Consider the following 19301-nt stretch of genomic DNA (forward strand, 5'->3'; position numbering starts at 1 on the left):
AGAAAATTATATAACAAGTATACTTTAAAAATATAATCCCGGTTATTATCATCTAATTGGGAGTTTTTTTGCCAACTATAAGGTGATAATTATTAATTAGGTAAATGACTATAGCCTAAAAAAAAATACAAAAATGAAATAATATTTTGGAACCATATATACTGTAAACAACATGGTAGTTTTAAGAAAAGATAAAACATGGTAGCTTTTTTAAATATCATGTTAGTCAAAAGTATAGCCCTGATTATAGTTTGAATCGAATATTACAAAACGTTTATTTGATTTAAAGTTTCATTTCATGTTGTTAATTTCGAATTAGAATATCTTTTTAAAAGACAAACGAACTTTCACTACTAAATATAAATATATTCGAATACTAGTGTATTTTACCATCGGTTCACATGGTTGGAGACAAAGAATATTTAGATAGACAGAGAATATATTTATACGATATGATTTTTAGTCTTGTCCTTTTGGTTTGAAGAAAGGTTGGAATGATTGGATCGGCTTCTCGTCGTCTCTTCTTCTTCCATACAGTGACCAACTCGAGAACAGAAAGTAATGGGAGAGATAGGAATGAATTCCCACTTACTAATGCTAAGACCATCTCCAACCCACCTCTATTTTTATTTCTATATTTTCTTCTAAAATAGAGAAACTCTATTATAGAGGTGGATTTGCTCCAATGTATGCTTCTATAATAGAGTTTCTTTATTTATAAAGAAAAATATAGAGATTTGCTATTTCTATCTCTAAATATAGAAATAAAAAGTAGGATTCATCTATATTTTCCTCTAAAATAAAGGAATTCTATTATAGAGGCATACATTGGAGCAAATTCACCTCTATAATAGAGATCTCTATTTTAGAGGAAAATATAGAGATATACATTAGAGATGCTAAGTCACTTAAAGTGGAACAATAATCAAAACTTAAAATAGAGTATTCTTCTAGCTAAAACTTTTTCGTTTGACCAATTCAATCCTATAATAGTATTATTTCTACATACCGACATTCACCATTCAAGGTGTTTCCCAATAAGTGTAACTCGACATTAGATTCTATAATTTCGTTTTTTTTTTTGTAAAGTTTGGGGAATTCATAGTATAGTAATTATCAATTAAAAAAACCATAATATAGTACTTCGACATTTTTCAAGTAGTTGAACTTATAGCATTTCATGTTGATCCAACTAAATTTTACAAGACTTGAAATCAATATTGAAGACGAAGTTGTAACGATATCTAAAACATGCATTTGAAATGGTACAAAAAAAAACATTGAAAAAAATATAATATACATATTTAACAGTAAGAATAAGAACTACTCATTTTTTCCTTATTTAAAATGGTCATGGAATCTCTTTACAAGAGTCTTAAGAAGACCAATGTTCACATTTGATTGAAAGGACAAGAATACATAAAACTAATGGTGGTATCAACCATTTGAGGCGATGTGTCTCTTATTGATCAATACTAAGTTTTTTTATTTATAGTCCGCAAATTATTGTGGAAGGGTTATGTTATCCACAAGTTAATAAGTTATTCCATCAATTTCATTTTTTTTGTTTATATTTGTCTGTGGTCAATTATATTAGAAGCCCGACCGAGAGATTGAGCCAGTTTGGATACCAAAGAAAAAAATTGTCTCTTGCGTAGGAGCTCCACAGGTGTTTGACCCTCTATAAAGAATTAGAGATACCAATATCGGGTCCTCACCTACATGAATCTCAATTTTGAAAAAGCCTCCTCGACGACATCATCCCTAACCCAATAATTAATTTACGACAAAGCTTTTTTTCTATTTTTCTTGACTCACCGGTTAGTCGCGTTTAAGAAACGTGAATATTGGATAATCTTTATAACAACACATTATATTAAGTTACAAAAAAAAAAAAAAAAAAACAACACATTATATTATCTCATAAGTATTCCACCTAATTCTTCGTGTTGCAGGCATTATTCGATGGCAAATTATGATTATCATGACTCTAGAAATGTCACTATATCAAAATCATTCCACATTATTTTCTATTATTTCCCAACCCGTCTTATTAACAATCCTAATTTTTTTATAAATATATTTTCTCTTTATATAAATTTCTAAGAAGTGGACCGAGAGCTTATCAGCTATATCTAATCCCATCTTCCAAAAATGGGTTTCACGATGAGCCAAAATGTAATATATCAGAGCATCTCCAAAAAACATTATATAACTTCAAATACAAAGTTTTTTGTTCTCTAAAAATAAACTTCAAAACTTCAAAAAAAGTAAAATTCTATTTGAAGTTCCACTACTCAAAATTTAAAATTTGAAGTTTCATATTTTTATTTGCATTTTGGTCTCTACAATCACACATCACTTTTATGATTCATAAATATTTTTACGTTTATTGTTTTAATCCTTAATAAATTTATATCTCATAAATATTTTAAATTTTGTTTACAAATTTTAAATTTTACACATAAAATTAAATAAAACTTTAAAATGAGATTTAAATTATTTTAAGATAGATTTAGACAATAATAATATACAAAAAAAACTTAACAAAAAGATTTTTAAAAATTACATGAAGACATAACTATTACACAAATTTAAATATTACAACAACACTAATAGTCAGGTAAGTTTGATCCGGAACCTTCAAAATTTTCAAATATTGTCCAATTTTTTTTTTGTGTAACTAAAGATGGTTGTTGTGGTTATTTTTGATGTTTTTTGGTACAATTCTTTCTTTTTCATATCAAATATATTCACGAGTATTACTATCATCGAAAAGAAATTAGTTTTTAGCAATATTTTATGTTTCTCTTTTACTTTCTTGTTCTGATCTAATGTATTTACAAGTATCAATATTATCCGATTTCAACAATTTTTATCTCGTAATCTACAAAATAAAAAGAAGGAGAGCCATTTTTACTTGAAATGCACTAATAGATCATATATGCATTACAAAAATTATTTTATGAAATAATATGATATTTTTTTGAAGTTTAATATTAATTAAGTTATTTTTATTTAAATTTTTATATTTTAATAGAATATTTTATTAATTAATATTGTTGTAATATGTTTATATATGTGCTAGTTATTTACTAATTCAAATTAGTTTTGACAAATATAAAAACTATATTATTAAATATAAATAGTTTTGAAGTTTTATTTTTGGAAATAAACACTTTTAAACTTTAAATATATAGTTTTGGAAACTTCAAAATAGAATTTTTTTTGGAGATACTCTTATAATTCACCTAATGAAAAAAACCTTTTTAGATGGGACTGAATCTTTGTTTCGGCACGTTCGAATATACAGACCTTTCTATCACTGGTTCGAGGGGACTAAATTTAAAAAAGAGACAATATGTGGAATATCTCCAATTAAGGTTCAAATTTGCTGAATGTCCATAATTATGGATCCAAAAATGAGTAACCTTTTGACATTGTACGGACGAAAATGTCCTTATGCTTTGTCGAAAACAAGTAACTCTAGATCTATCAGCTAAATATTTACATAGCAGGTAACAATCTATATACCAACTAACATATCCGCTAATAATTTCAGTATCATCTAACAATCTATGTATCAAACAAATGTATCGACTAACAAATTATATATCACTTAATGAAACTATTAACAATTAATTAGTTATCTATTAAATAGTTCCAAATCTATTTGTAACAGCTAACACTTCATGTATCGATTAAGAATCCATTAAAATCTAAATAGTAGCAGGTAAGTAATAAAATACATACTAACGTATATATTATCTAAAAGTTGATTGTGATTCGAAATTAGAAACATTAGAATTGGGGTGAGATAATAAGATTAACATTATGGGTGTCAAAAGAATCAGAATAAAAAAATAAAGATTTGTGTTGAATTAGAAGATGATTTGAAGAATTTGTACGAGAGATAAAGAGATTAGAACACATAAAAGGGAGAAGAGAGAGAGATAGAGATAATGGTATTATAGTTATTAAAAAATTTAAAAAGAAACAAGATTATTTGACAAATTACATGAATTTCTGGGTGTACCTACGCCAATTACTCTTTAAAAAATTTGGTTAAAAACCAATACACATACCATTAAATTAATGTTAATCGACAAATCTGTTTTGTGAATCTTCTGTCCTAAAGGTTTGTGTTATGAATGTTTCTTTAACAACCTTGGTCTGTGAACTTTTTGAGACAGGAAACCCAGCAAAATGAATTCAGACATATATATATAAAGTCATAAAGAGATATTTTCTTTTTAACTTTTTATTATTTCCAGATATACACATATTAAAACACAATGAAGTTTAATCAAAAAATCATCTCTGCTTAATTGAATATTTTAATAAATTTAATTCAATAATTAATTTAATAAATGCAATTACTTTTTTATGCTTATTATTTGTCCTTTATTAACCAATAAAATACATAAAGTTTAAATGTTTATTATATTTCTAAAACATTTTGTCCTTTGCAAACAGAAGGAATATGAGGTTGAAAATTGGTTGAAAATTAACAAATTTATAGCATTACTTAATTGTATGACGTCAAGTTTATCGAAGCAATTTTCTGAACTAATGTTAACACATAAACTAGATTTTGACCCGCGCTTTCAAAGCGCGGGTTTTTTTTTGTTTTTTTTTTTCAATTGACAAATATTTAGTAAATGTCACATTTTCATATATTTGTGTTTTATTTTATAAAAGACTTAAAAATTTTATCTTTATTTATCGTATTTCATTTTAAATGACTATTTATGTTAAAAAAATTAAACTTTATTTTTTTAATGAATTAAGTTGGTATAACTCTGATAAATTAATTTTATTAGGGGGTTAATATTTTAATTAAAAAATTATATACTTTTAATAAAGATTCATACTTTTCAATAAAAAAATTCAATTATTTTTATGAATGCTTAAATTATATTAAGAAAAGAAAAAAATAATAATTAAGAATAGTTGAAAAAAAAATATTTGAACATGGACTCAATGGCCCAAAGGAAAAAAAAAGTGAGAATTGAATCTGATTTTTTAATAGGCCCAAATGGCCCAAGAGAGATTTGATTTGGACTGGATCCAAAAATAATGACTCAATATAGATTTGTTATTAATATTACTTAATTGCCCTTAATGAAACATGCAATGTTAGTGAAGGAAACATGCCCCTAAGGTAATTATGACAATAGGATCCTGCTTTAATAGTATAGATTGTGAATTAATACAAAAGTTAATTATAACAAAAATACTAAACTGAAAATTAGGGTTTATATGTACATTCTTAACTCATTACGGTATGTGGAGCCAGCTCAGCTCGGGGCCCAATAACCTTTCCCAAATCTGAAGCATATTCCACAGAATGTGCCTTTTCAATTTCTCATTAGTTATTTTATTTTTCTTCATTTTTAGAAAGAAGCGACGAAAAAGAAACCGGCTTGGAATTCGTCTGTAATTGGGTCTTCTAAAATATACAAATTTTAATTCTGTAAATCAACTGAAGAACTGTTCTTATCTTCATTAATATGATAACATTGCATTGATAAACTACGTATTTTTAGTTAGATACGAGCTACGATCAAATCCAATAGTTAAATTAATAACAAAAGAACGACAACAGTGAATAACAAAAGATTCTATAGTTTTGAACCACTTGCGGTTGAATAGAAAAAAGATTCTATAGTTATTATATCTCTGTGTATAATAAGTTTTGGCTTTATCTCCAGTTTTATTTATTTTAACTAGCTGTTTTTAAATAGCTTTATTTCCATTTATATGCTGTGAATATTGTATATACAATAACATGACGTGGATGGCACAACTATTGAACCAATTAGAAGTTTTTGTCTATTAAAACATTAGAGTGGAACACATTTGAGTAGATTGAACCAATATAAGTTTTTAGTTTTCCGGCTTCTAACTTTTCATCGTTTTCGTCCATATTATAATGTTGATCTAATATTGTTACAAATTTCTTAAAATGTCTAATGTAATTTTTTTTTTTGAGCAAAAAAATGTCTAATGTAAGTTATGTAAACAAAATTCTCAAAAGAAAAGTTATGTAAACAAGGAAAACTGCACAATCTTTGGAGGGAGCCCTTTGCAGCATGTTTATTGATTCGGAGCTCATGCGTGTCCACTCAGTCTTTTGTATGTCTTGTTGGTATACAATCTAGCCGTTGAGTTGATCATATGAGATTCACGTATCTTAACTATTAATCATTTTTGAATCGTCCATAATTTACAATCTTTCTAGACAGTACTAGGACAAATCACTAAACTATATGTGTACTCCATATATATGTTCCTAAATATAAAATATTTTACGTAAAACACACCTATTAAGAAATTTACTTTTTATTTAAAAAGTATTATTAAAATTATAAATTAAAACTATTCAAATAATTATAAAATAAAATTATTAAATTTGATTGGTTACACAGATTTTGATAAAGTTAAACTACCTAAAAATATGAAAACATCTTATATATTGGAACATATTTTTTTTTCTAAATATCTTTATATTTCAGAACGGAGGAAGTATGTTATTATACTAGTATCATTTATATTTTCTATATATACATGAAAATAAAACATTTCGTGAAACAAAAGAGAAATTAGCGCAACATTAATAACAGTCTTAAAATAGTGGCTGTAGCTACTAAACATTTATGGAGAATTGTACTAAACATACGATTATGGAAACCATGAAGCCTAAAATAAAATATATTATCATAATTATTCTACAAAATAGACAGTTATACATTTTCAGCCGGTTCTTCTATACAATTAAATTTAAAAACAAAACAATATATAATACGGAGGGAATAACAAAATACCTGATATATCTTTTATCGTTACTGTTAAATTGCCAATCAAAAACATACTTGATTACTTATTTACTTGAATCATACGAATTAATGAAAATAAAATATTAAAAGGAAACTCACATATATAAGCAATTACAAATTGGGAAAACTGTTTTTTTAGAGTAAAAAAATGGTAATTATGTCCCTTTAGACTAATCTATATTTTGTGTCATATTTTCCTATAACACCCTTTAATATTTTTGAAAATAAATTTAATAAATAGTTTTACAAACAAAAAAAATTTGGAAAAATAGTAACTTTTGATAAAATACCTATATGAACTTAGTGATATTTTTTCCAGTTATAAAAAAGTTAAAATTATAAATTTCATATTATGTTCTAAATAAAGTAGAAATGACATTCTACGAAGTAGAAAACAAAATCCACTTTTTTCATTGAATCTACAATGTTTAGAATACGTGATCTACGTAAATATGAGTATTCTAAAAATATTTAGAATATACATTCCGCACTTAACTTATCGTTCTAAAATCTTTAGAAATCAAAATCTACACATTAATATAAATCTAAAACACGTAGAAACCGACTTCTACAGATTTACTATAAATCTAAAACATGTAGAAATCAAAATCTAAACATTACTATAATTCTAAAAAACTGTAGAAACCGATTTCTACATATTAGTTGTATTCTACGGATAAGAAATCAGTTCCTAAAAATATGGAAACAAAATATTTGGGAATATTCACTTTTATATTTTGAAAAAAAAAAATCGATTTTTTTTGAAAAAAATAAAAAAACGAAAAAGGAACAAAAAAAAAAAAAAAAAAAAGGAATAAAAAATTACAATTTTAAGGACATTACTGCTATTTTAAAAAAAAATTAGTCTAATGAGACATAAAGTAGTATAAATTAGTATAAAGGGACATAGTTACCATTTTTTTGCTCTAAAAAACAATTTTCCCTTACAAATTTTAAAAGGAACTCGCATATAAAAACAACAAAATACGACACGATCGGGTCGGTTAAAGAACTGACCTAGATACGTCCGCGAACTACGACAACAACAACATCCTTTATTTATTACAAAACTATTGTTCGGGTGTTAAATGACTCACAATATTATTGTCAGCAGTTTCATGATTTCTTTTGTCGTGAAAAAGAAAAATTGTAGTTTTACCCAGCAACTTAAGTTCCATGTTGAATTATCGGCTTGATCACCACCATAGTTTATCTTCAATTGAGTTTGACTTAATTTGCCATAAACCCACAAATATGAACTGTATTTCTTTGGTGTGCGATTTAAATAAGTAGTTAACAAAATATAAAATAGCGTATTATAATATTACGTGAGAAATCTTATTTTATCTACTGAAAGTCTGAAAAAAACAATTAACCAACTTAACTTGTAAACCAGTTTGTCATTTTCTGTTTCTGCAAATAAAAGGTTGTGGAATCTTGGCGTATGTATGCTTTATATTTACCATTTCACTCGAATTAAGTATTATTTATATTTTCATATATCCCGCAAAACAGAATTAACATCATGCAACGCTTTTAAAATTAATTAATCGAAAAACACTCGCAAGTCTCATTCACCATCCCCTCCAAATTGTTCTTTTTCTTTTCTTATCTCTCTAAAATTCACAAAAGCGACAACAAAGTTTCTCTCACTCTACAATGGCGTGTCTATATAAAGCAACAAGGTTGTCGAAACATAACGACCATCTTCATTACTTCTCCATAACCAAACCGAGAAATCGAAAACAAGACAAGAGACAGACCTTCAGAACTCTTTGAGGATGAAACTGATTGAGAAGACGATGAACAAGTCTATCAAGGAGGAGGAGAAAGATGATGGAAGCAAGATCTTCCAGACGATCGAAGTAGCTAAGGTTGACCACCGGAGCAACGTATCTCCGCCGCCGTCGGCTGGTACCACACCATTGCTAGAAGTTTCCACTGGCGACGAATTTAGCCTGCTTCCTCCGTTGAACTTTGCCATGGTCGATAACGGTATCTTCCGGTCTGGATTCCCGGACTCGACCAACTTCTCCTTCCTCAAGACTCTTGGCCTTCGCTCAATCATGTAAGCATTTCGATCAGTTGAGTCTGTCTTCTATTCTATATAAAAAAAAACATATGGGAATAGTTTATTCAAGATTTTCTTGTTCTTGTTGTGTGAAAGATCGTTGTGTCCAGAGGCGTATCCTGAGAACAACATGCAATTCCTCAAATCCAATGGGATTAAGCTTTTCCAGTTTGGCATTAAAGGCTCTAAGGTTTGTGTCTGTTTTGCTTTTTATTTTGTTGGCACTTTCTTGCTACTCTGTTTTCCCAAATTCCCATTTATATTTGTTTTGATCATTGTCTTGCTTGCTTTGTAATTCTGTTTTACCAAGTGTTATTAGCTCAACTGAAAAGTATACACTGCAAATCTTAAAGGTCACGTTAATGACTCTTGAGACAAAACTTATATTAGAGCAATATAATGTGTTTTTGAGCAAAAAAAAAACTGATATTAGAATTCCCAAGAACCCTTCTAGATACCCTAGTGACAATTATTCCATTTTTAGTGAACCTCTCTTTTCCCTGAATTACATAAAGGGAATTCTCAGAATTTAAAGTTTTATATCCTTAAATTTGCAGTGTCTCCCAGGATTAGAGAACGAGGTTTGGTTGCATCTTCGGAAGCATCAGAAAGAGGGTTCCTATACGAATGGAAATTCCAAAACTACGGTATTAATCTGAATACTATTTGGATGATAGCTTCTTATCACAATCTGAATTGCTTAATATGCATGTGTCCTAGCTAATTCGTCTTTAATCCTCGCTTAGTTTCATGTCACTTCAGAGTGGTCATATCGTTGCCATGTTATGATTTAGACTTAAAATGGCATTTCATGTGTGTGGATTTTTGTCTTGGACTTGACCCTTGTAGGAGACTATTCTAAACCACATTTTCTTTTATATGACCTCCCAAGAAAAGCGTACACCATTCATTAAAATTCATGGCCCCATTGTTTGTTTCTTCTTGCCTTTTTTTTTTGATAAGTATATTTCGTCTTGCCTTTCATCAACTATAATACCGCTTTGTCCTTTTACCGTATATATATATTTAAAATTAGATAATGGGCTGCGTCAAATAAGTGCTGAGTTGCTTAATTCAGTTCCTGTCAGAGATGCACTACTCTGAAAGTTTTTACTTTTCTTTTGTGTTTTGTTGATACTGTTTTCTTGTTCATGTTAGTTGCGCGTGCACTTTGATGCATGAGTGGTATGTATACCTTGAACCAAAAAAATAAAATAAAAGTGGTTCTTAAGGCAGCACAAGTTGTAGCTGAAAAGGACAATACATCTCAAACTTTTTGGTTCTGATTATGAAAACTTGCAGAAAGTGACTCTTCGAAAATGTGTTAGTGGTAAAATTATCCACTTATGAACTGGTGGTAGGTATGTATCTAGATAAAGTTGGAAATGTGAAAGTGATAGATAGATAGTTCAGTTGCTGTTATTTAAAACCTACCTATACCTGTCTCTTCGTTTCAAGTGGCTTGTGTTTTGGTAAAATGACTCTTCGTTTCAAGGAAATGTTGGTAAGGGAGGGAAGAACAAAAAAAACTTGAGCGTAGAGTCGTTAACTAGTTGTCTTTATCGTAAATGTCTTAGTGTAACTTTTTAGATTTCTACCGCAGCCATAAGAAACCAAACATTTTAATTTGTTGAACTTGTGATGGGGCGGCTAGTTTTATTTTGATATGGATCATCTTTATAACCGAAAAGAAAAAGCTAAAAGTAATAATAATTGTGCCAATATATATTGTTGTGGTAGTGATGAGAATTTTCTCTCCAATATATATTGAGCTTTTTAGACTAGAAAACGATGTGTTGTTCAAAAAAAAAAAAAAAAGACTAGAAAACGATGTAAAGTGGCTTTTATCATCTTGTTAGAATGATTTGACTGGAAGGGCATGAATATTCCAGTCATATTTTGTTTGTTGTGGTCTCTACTTCAATCTTCTTAATGGCTAAGATTCTTTATGTTGGGTGTGACAACTCTCTAGTCCTCGTAGGAAAGCATTTTGGTTTTCATATTCGCTGCTTTTGATGGACCTTCTTTGATTTTGTGGCTGAAACTAAAACTTGCTAAGAAATCGATTGTGTGATCTAATCTTTCCTTATTGTTTGCAGGAGCCATTTGTAAATATCTCAGATTATAAAATCCGTGAAGCACTTAAAGTCCTTCTTGGTACGAATCATAAAAAGCCCTAAAAGATACTATGTAAAAAAAACATGTTTCACGCTAATATATGTCTAATAGTCTTTTCATCTTCTTTCTAATCTTCAGATGAGAAGAACCATCCACTTTTGATTCATTGCAATCGAGGAAAGGTATGTAAAAGCGCGTAAAATCTCCTCTTTAATTAGACTAGTTGATCATATCTGTGTTTTTAACTTTAAAACAAATGGTTATGTTGATATTGCAGCATAGGACAGGGTGTCTTGTTGGGTGCATGAGGAAACTCCAGAAATGGTGCTTGACATCGATCTTCGATGAGTACAAGCGATTTGCAGCGGCTAAAGCTAGAATATCAGATCAAATGTTCATGGAGTTATTCGATGTTTCGAGTTTCAAGAACACTCCAATGTCTTTCTCTTGCTCCAGTAGCTAGGTAGATGAAGCAGCAGCAAACAACAACGTTGTCCTTTGGATTTGATTGATTCAGTCCCTTGAACCTTTTTCATATATCTTCTTAGTTGAATAACAAAAGGAGGAGAGCAAATGAGCTACCAGAGGAATATCACCATCATTCTTCTTGTTTTTGTTTCTCTTTTCTCCTTATCCAATCAATAATAATACAACTATAGTAATTGGAAGAAGAAAGAAATGGAAAGAACGGACATTCCTATCTAGCGAATCAGCAATTCTATTTACAGTATTTTTGAATTTAAAATTTTGAATATTTTAATTTAAACTATATTACATTTTATTTAAAAACTAAAACATGAATTAAAATATAAAATTATTAATGGTAAAATTTTATTTGAAAACTATGTGCAAAAAAGCTTAAAAATATTATTTAAAGATGGAATAAATTAATAAAAATCTGATTTTTAATCATCTAAATAAAGCTCGTGTAAATGATAGCGTGAAACAATGACTTGACCTAATTGAAAATGAAGACTGACTACTGGGTTTGAGAAACGATGGCACATGAACGACCAAACATCTCCTCTATGAGTTACACACGAGTTAACCAGAGTCCACTCGTTCTGATCACCGTTCTCAAGAGGCCACCGAAGGTTAGTGTGAGCCACAATAGCATAACGTTCGGCTTCTTCATCAAGCCCTTCATATTCACAATGCTGAAAAGTCACAGACATTGCTAATGGGATTAGACGGCGAGGATTGAATCTCGACGAAGTGAACGGTTCGATCTCGGCGTTGGTTGGGTAAAGGAAGCTTCGAGTAGCTTCGTTGACGGAAGGAACGCCTCTCACGGCGACAGCACCGAGTCCGGTCGGGAGAATCGAGCTCAAGGGGACAGAACCGTTGAAGTACTTTGAATAGTTATGCATGTGTACTGGAACCAGTTGGTTTGAGAATTCTCGAAACCGAAGAGGTTTAGAATCGAAGTGAAACGAGCAGTTTCATCGGCGGCGTTGACACGTGTCGCACCGGCGAAGACGGAGCTCCAGAAGGCGCGAGCGGAGGCGGTTTGCTGAGGTGTGGAGAATAGTGAACCGCAGAGTTGTGGACCGATGCGGTTCAGCTTGTTGTAGCCTTGACTGCTTTGAGAGAAGACGTTACCGTACCATTGAAACTGAAAGCTGTCAGTGTCGTCGCTGGTGGCGAAGTGGTGAAGCTGGTCGAGGATTATGGCAGTTATAGGGATCTGTCTAGCGTAATCAGCGTTTATATGAAACGCTGAAGCGTTCCATAAGGATGTGAAGTCGGGGATGATCGGGGTGATGTCGAAGAAGCGGCCGTTAAAGGAGGATAAGGACTGGAAGAAAGAGACCAAGGGACCAGGAACTATACAGTGTTTTAGGAACTCGAGTTCGTTCAAGATTTGATAGTATTGAAAGAAAGATCCTAGTCTGGAACTGACGAAGTTGCGGAGGATGGTGAAGTTCCAGAGGAGAGAGATGTAGAGCTGTGAGACGATCGGGAGCCAGGAAGGAGAAGAACGGATAAACTGGGTGGTGGTGAGCATTAGCTGGTCGCAGATTCCGAGGACGTGGAATAGCATTTGAGCGTCGGGGACGAAAGAGTTGAAGCGGGGAGGGTGGACGGTGATGTAAGGTTGAGAGGCAGCAATCTCGAGCATGGCGTTTTTAGGAGCTATGTTGTGATTAGGGCTTTGAGGCACTGGGACTCGGGGTGTCCGGTCGCGGCGGGAGGCATGTGGATGCATTGGTTCTCCGGGTAAGGAACAACGATGATGTAAAACGCCAGGCGACGATAGGGAGTGATTTAAAGGCAATTATAGATGGTAAGAGAGAAAATCATTTAGGGTTTCGATTTATAAATTTAAAAAGAGTCCAGTTACAAAAAGAAAATGGTAAAAAGGGTAGCTAGCCACTCTGTGTTTTCCTATATCACAAGTTACTAGAGTCACTCTGACTTTATCTATGTCACAAGTTACTAGAATTACTCTGACTTATGTCACAAGTTATTAGAGTTACTCTGACTTTATCTAAGTTACTAGAGTTTGACTCCAGTTAGTAAAAGAGTACTCCAATCGGTAAAAGACGCTATGACATTTGCAAAAAGATTGAGCCTCCTTTCTTTCCTATATAGAGTGAGTTACCAACTCTAAAAATGGTTTCTGAAGAAACAAAGCTATCAGATACTGTGAAATGACATGACTTCAGATATGAATTAGCAGTAGGATAACAAAAGCACTAGAGTTTACTTGGTCCTGGAAGTAGCAAATACTATTAAGTGAGATGACTCGCCTGATATTCTGCTTCAACTGGAATACAATCTAGTGAATAAGGTTGTTGGAGACGAGAGATGATGCGATCCTGCCATATAAACAGGCAAAATGTGCCACATTAAATAAATCATTTTGAACATAGGAGGAGATAACTTGAGCATACACGAAGATCCGACGATAAGACGCTCAAACTAATAATGGGCTTTAGTTTAATACGGCCCAACGTGTTTATACGAACAAGAAATATAGCTACTGAAACAGTTGATACGTGAGTAACAAACAAAAACAAAAAAAAACATATTAAGGAATATATATGTTTCCTTCAGTCTCTGATTATTATGTGTAAACAAATATAAAAAAAAATCTAAATTTAGAAATCAAGAAACAAACCTAGTTTTGTCAGTTGCAATTCCGAAAGATCGCACAAAAACGGAAACAAAAAAAGTGAAACTATACTAAAACTAAAAGCATTTTTACTAAGAAGTTTTCATGAGAATATATCTTATAATAAAAATTAAAAGATGATAAAAAAATAATAAAATAGGATTTTCAAATGAGATTTTTATAGGAAGCTGAAGCGGATCGTTTGTGAGCAACACGAAAAGCCTATCTTAATCTACATGACCACAACGAATCAAATGCATTAAGAAAAGCTCAGCGGATCATAAGATAGTAAAATACCAGTGTCAATAAGTGCAATATTTGTATTACGATCTTGTCGATGGACATGTGAGTCATGTACTGATGCCAAAGAGATTATGGTCCACCGCATGTTACATAGTTATACAAAAAAACTTACACGCCCAAATTCTTTACCTTGAGGAGTTAACAAGGGCCAGTCGCAGGAACAAAGCAATTTTCCCACCTTAGTGGTAGCAATATGATAGTAATTCTGTTAAGTGGTTTCTGCACGTTTATTAAATGTGATGGCGATTGGCGACGAGCTGCGGGACCGTCGGTGGAAGATTATGAATAGTTGGAACGTCTAAAATATTCGATCTATGAAACTTCTCTTTACCTTTTGATTTGTACAAAGACTCTTTACGTAAAGATTTTGACAGGTCTGGTCATTAATTAGTCTCTTAAACACAAATATTAGGATTTGATTTGGACGAAAAATCCTGCATTTTATTGTTTTGCTACTTAAATATTTTATGCTATTCTTTATATTTAAGAGAGACCGTGAGGGATTCATTCATCAGATAAATCTTGATCTTTGTCATCATCAATCTTAAATGTGCATTAATGGAGTCTGAGCATTTTACTTAGTAAGCACCATTAGTCCATATTACTTCCTATGAGCAATAAAAAGACTCGTTGTGATGAAATTAAACAAGCAAAAGGGAGTTTGATCAAAGTGATCAATCACCATGGTAACGGCTTAATTTCAAGAACATGACGATCTTAATTAATGACTTAAAAGTGAATGGACTTTGAAGATTCCACGTTTTTAATGTGCAATGACTTGGAGATTAAACCAAAAACGGTATATATTGAGATTTCGGAAATGTCATAAGAGATGGTCAAATCGAGCGCTGGTCGTACACATGGGAAACCGTAAAACATCCTTTCCTAAAGGTTAACTAACGAATATTCAAACTCAGACACACAAATACACAAGAAATCTCAATCTCTGTCCCAAAATATATATCTACTCACTGTGGCGCAAGAATTTGTATAAGAACTTGACAACTTTAAATAAGAACTAACTCTTCTTATTAATCCCTTGTGGAAACTCACTCAAAACCACAAGCTTTCAATCACACAACTCACACACATATCATCTCATGACATTGTGTTTATATAAGACTTTTAGATATCCTAATCCTAAAAGGAAACACTTGTAAATAGATAACTCCTAAATACATATTGATCCTTATCTCTTAAAGATCATAATCTACTTAGGATTAGGATTGCTTGACGCTCAAGCTTTCTTCAAGCTTACTTCAACATTCTCCCTCTTAAGCTTGAACTCCATGTCTTCCAAGTCTTGAACTCCCATTAAGTCTCTCATCTCCCTGTATTTGATTCTTCCCAAAGCCTTTGTTAGAATGTCTGCTTTTTGCTCACTCCCGGGTACATGTTCGACCTCTAGCAACTCTCTTTCAACACACTCTCTGATGAAATGATATCTTGAATGTATGTGTTTGCTGCGCCCATGAAACACTGGATTTTTAGAGAGTGCAATTGCTGAACGGTTGTCTATTCGTATGACAGTCTTATTGCATACGGTTCCTGTGATCTCTCCAAGAAGATCTTGTAACCAGATTGCTTGTCTTGCTGCCTCTGTTGCGGCCATAAACTCTGCTTCACAAGAAGATAAAGCCACAGTGTCTTGTTTTTGAGAACACCATGTGATAGGACTTCTTCCAAGATAAAATATATGCCCTGTTACACTTCTTCCATCATCAGGATCTGTATTATAACTACTGTCGCTGTAGCCAATCAATCTTATCGTCTCAGACCTTGATCGTTCAAAACTTAATCCAAGTGTGGCAGTTCCTTTTAGATACCGTAAGCATTGCTTCAATGCCACTCCGTGAGAGTCTTTAGGATTAGCCATGTACCTACTAAGAACTCCTATACAGTATGACAAGTCTGGCCTGGTATGAAGTAAGTAGCGAAAACACCCAATGATCTTTCTGTAGCCGGTCGCATCAATACTTTTCTCTTGTTCAGACTTTGCTAACTTCAGTCCCATCTCCATAGGCGTCTGAACTGCATTGCAGGCGAGCATCCCAGCTTCTTCTAGTATCTTGAGAGCATATCGGTTCTGACACAGTGAGATACCTTCGACACGTTGATTCACCTCAATGCCAAGGTAGTAAGTAAGTCTCCCTAGGTCACTCATCTCAAACTTCATTGCCATCTCTATTTTAAAATCTTCGATCATCTTCTGATTCATGCCGGTAACGAACAGATCATCCACATACACAGCAACGACTAGAAGATCTCCATCCACTGATCTTCTATACACAGATGGCTCCTTGTGACACTTTTCAAACCGTAGACTCATCAAAATATTGTTTAGTTTGTAGTTCCAGGCCCGTGGTGCCTGCTTAAGACCATAGAGAGCCTTTCTTAGCTTATATACTCTCTTCTCACTTCCTTTTACTTCAAAGCCTTCTGGTTGACTGACATATACCGTTTCCTTTAGTTCTCCGTGCAGGAACGCTGTTTTAACATCGAGATGATGAATCTCCCATCCATGGGATGCTGCAAGACCAATCAAAAGACGTATGGTTTCGATTCTTGCCACTGGTGCAAACACTTCTTCATAATCTATTCCATGTTGTTGCACATATCCCTTAGCGACCAGTCGAGCTTTGTATTTATTAATACTTCCGTCTGCGTTGCGTTTTAGCTTGAAGATCCATTTTAGACCTATTGGCTTTACTCCCTGTGGCAACTCAACGAGACTCCAGCACTCAAGCTTTGTGATGGATCGTATTTCATCTTCACATGCCTGAATCCATTCTCTAAACTCTCTAGCTTCTTGAAAACTTCTCGGTTCATCATTCAAACTCAACAGTAGTCTTTCTCCTTCATATTCAGAAAACAGAACATAATCATCCAAGTACTTCGGCTTTGATCGAAATCTCTCCGATCGTCTTAACATCAATGGATCATCATCTTCTTGTTCCTCTTCACTGCTCGTATCTTTTCCTTCACTGGCTGTGTTTTCATTCCCAGCTCCCATCTCGATTTTACTTTGCTCTGTTTCTCTGTTTTTACACTGTTCTGTTTCTCTGTTTTCATCGGTATAAATACCATGATTGCCGAAAGTTCCTAGTGTGACGCTGAAATTTCCGACTTGGTTACTTTCTGAGGTGTCTTGCTTCCAGTTCCATCCTTTTGTTTCATCAAACACGACATCTCTACTGACCACTATTCTCTGAGTGTTAGGATCAAGCAACCTATACGCCTTTGACCCTGGTTCTGTCCCAAGGTGCACTAGTACTCTCGACCTGTCATCAAGTTTCTTCAAGAACTTGGAGTCTATTTTGGCGTAACAGATGCATCCAAACGTTCTTAGATGAGCAATATTTGGTTTCCTTCCTCGCAAAGCTTCATAAGGTGTGACATCCTTCAATACTCTTGTTGCTACACGGTTCAGTAGATATGTAGAGTGTCTGATTCCTTCTCCCCATAAATAGTTTGGTACGGACATAGCCTTCAAACAGCTTCTTGTCATCTCTAACAACGTTCTGTTACGTCTCTCGACAACCCCATTCTGTTGTGGACTGTATGGTGCTGTAAGATGTCTTTTAATGCCCATGTTCTCGCAGAACTCATTAAAATCTTTCGAGACAAACTCTCCTCCTCTGTCTGTTCTCAGGGTCTGTATCCTCATCTTTGTCTCCTGCTCTACTCGATTTTTAAAGATTTTAAACTTCCCAAACGCTTCATCCTTTGCTTTGAGTAATACAGTCCACATATATCTAGAATGATCATCAATCATCACAAAGATATATTTGTTTCCAGCACTCGTAGAAGGTGTTATAGGACCGCACAAGTCAGCATGTATAAGTTCGAGTACCTTTTCAGCTCTATAAGTACTTGCCTGAGGAAAGGATTGTCTTGCTTGCTTTCCAAGTAAGCAAGAGCCGCAGACGTTCTTCTCTATATTAACTGGTGGAACACCAATGACTAGCCCTCGTTGTACCATTGATCGCATTGTCTCGAAGTTTATGTGTCCTAACCTTGAATGCCACCTTATGGAGTCACTTACTGTAGTTGTAAGCATGCTCATTGCCTCCTTTATCTTCATTCGAACCTTGTATAGGCGGTTCTTTGATCTAAGAGCTTTAGCGATCAATCTTCCATCACGATCATGCATAATAAGATGTTCATCTTTCATCCTTATGTCACACCCCGACTCTGTGGCCTGCCCTAGTGAGATGATATTGCTCTTTAGATCAGGAATAAAGTAGACATCAACAATCTTTCTTGGCTCTCCGTTCTTGTCCAAGAACTCAATGGATCCTTTTCCTTTGATCTCAATGCGAGAATCGTCCCCAAACCTGACTTTTCCGGTAATGGATTCATCAATGCTTGAAAAGTATCTCTTATCTCCACTCATGTGATTGCTGGCTCCATTGTCTAAATACCAGATGTTATCTTCGTCATTCTCAACTTCGTATTTGCTTGGAACCACCTTCTCTTCGTTTAGATAAACTATCTCATGAAGCATAAGTTCGTCAGCCTCTTGGGTATCATCTTTCTCGTTTTCTACTGCCTCCTGGAACTTCAGCTTTAGCTCGGGACAGTCAGTCACATAGTGACCAATTTTATCACAGCGATAACAGGTGACTCGTGATGCATCACGTGGAGTGTATCTTCCACGACCTCGTCCTCTGTTTTGATATCTTCCTCCACGACCTCTCCATCTATTTTCACTGTAACGGTTTGTCTGTGGTTCAGTGACTTCACGATTTGACTGTGAATCCGAGTTTGCATACATCAACTTTCCCTGATCTTCTTGAACTTCTTCTTCGTCTGTAACTCGCTCTTCATACGCTTTAAGGCGTCCTACTAT

At 33.1% G+C, this 19301-nt stretch overlaps 2 protein-coding genes across 2 annotated transcripts; one reads left to right on the forward strand and one right to left on the reverse strand.

Annotated features, from left to right (window-relative positions):
* The first annotated feature begins 8478 nt into the window (after positions 1 to 8478).
* Positions 8479 to 11751, forward strand: LOC106427654 (tyrosine-protein phosphatase DSP2-like). Its single transcript, XM_013868373.3, has 6 exons — positions 8479 to 8907; positions 9007 to 9100; positions 9468 to 9557; positions 11010 to 11067; positions 11167 to 11210; positions 11306 to 11751. Exons 1-6 carry the CDS (start codon positions 8621 to 8623, stop codon positions 11489 to 11491), a joined length of 759 nt encoding a protein of 252 aa, XP_013723827.2. The 5' UTR covers positions 8479 to 8620; the 3' UTR covers positions 11492 to 11751.
* A 182-nt stretch (positions 11752 to 11933) lies between these two features.
* On the reverse strand, positions 11934 to 13237 carry LOC106427631. The gene is made up of 2 exons (XM_048778212.1): positions 12463 to 13237; positions 11934 to 12403 (listed from the first exon to the last, which is right to left on the reverse strand). The coding sequence occupies exons 1-2, from the start codon at positions 13235 to 13237 to the stop codon at positions 11934 to 11936; spliced, it is 1245 nt and encodes a 414-aa protein (XP_048634169.1).
* Between the last annotated feature and the right edge of the window lie 6064 nt (positions 13238 to 19301).

The sequence above is a fragment of the Brassica napus genome, chromosome A4 (assembly GCF_020379485.1).
Source record: "Brassica napus cultivar Da-Ae chromosome A4, Da-Ae, whole genome shotgun sequence".
Taxonomy (NCBI): Eukaryota; Viridiplantae; Streptophyta; class Magnoliopsida; order Brassicales; family Brassicaceae; genus Brassica; species Brassica napus.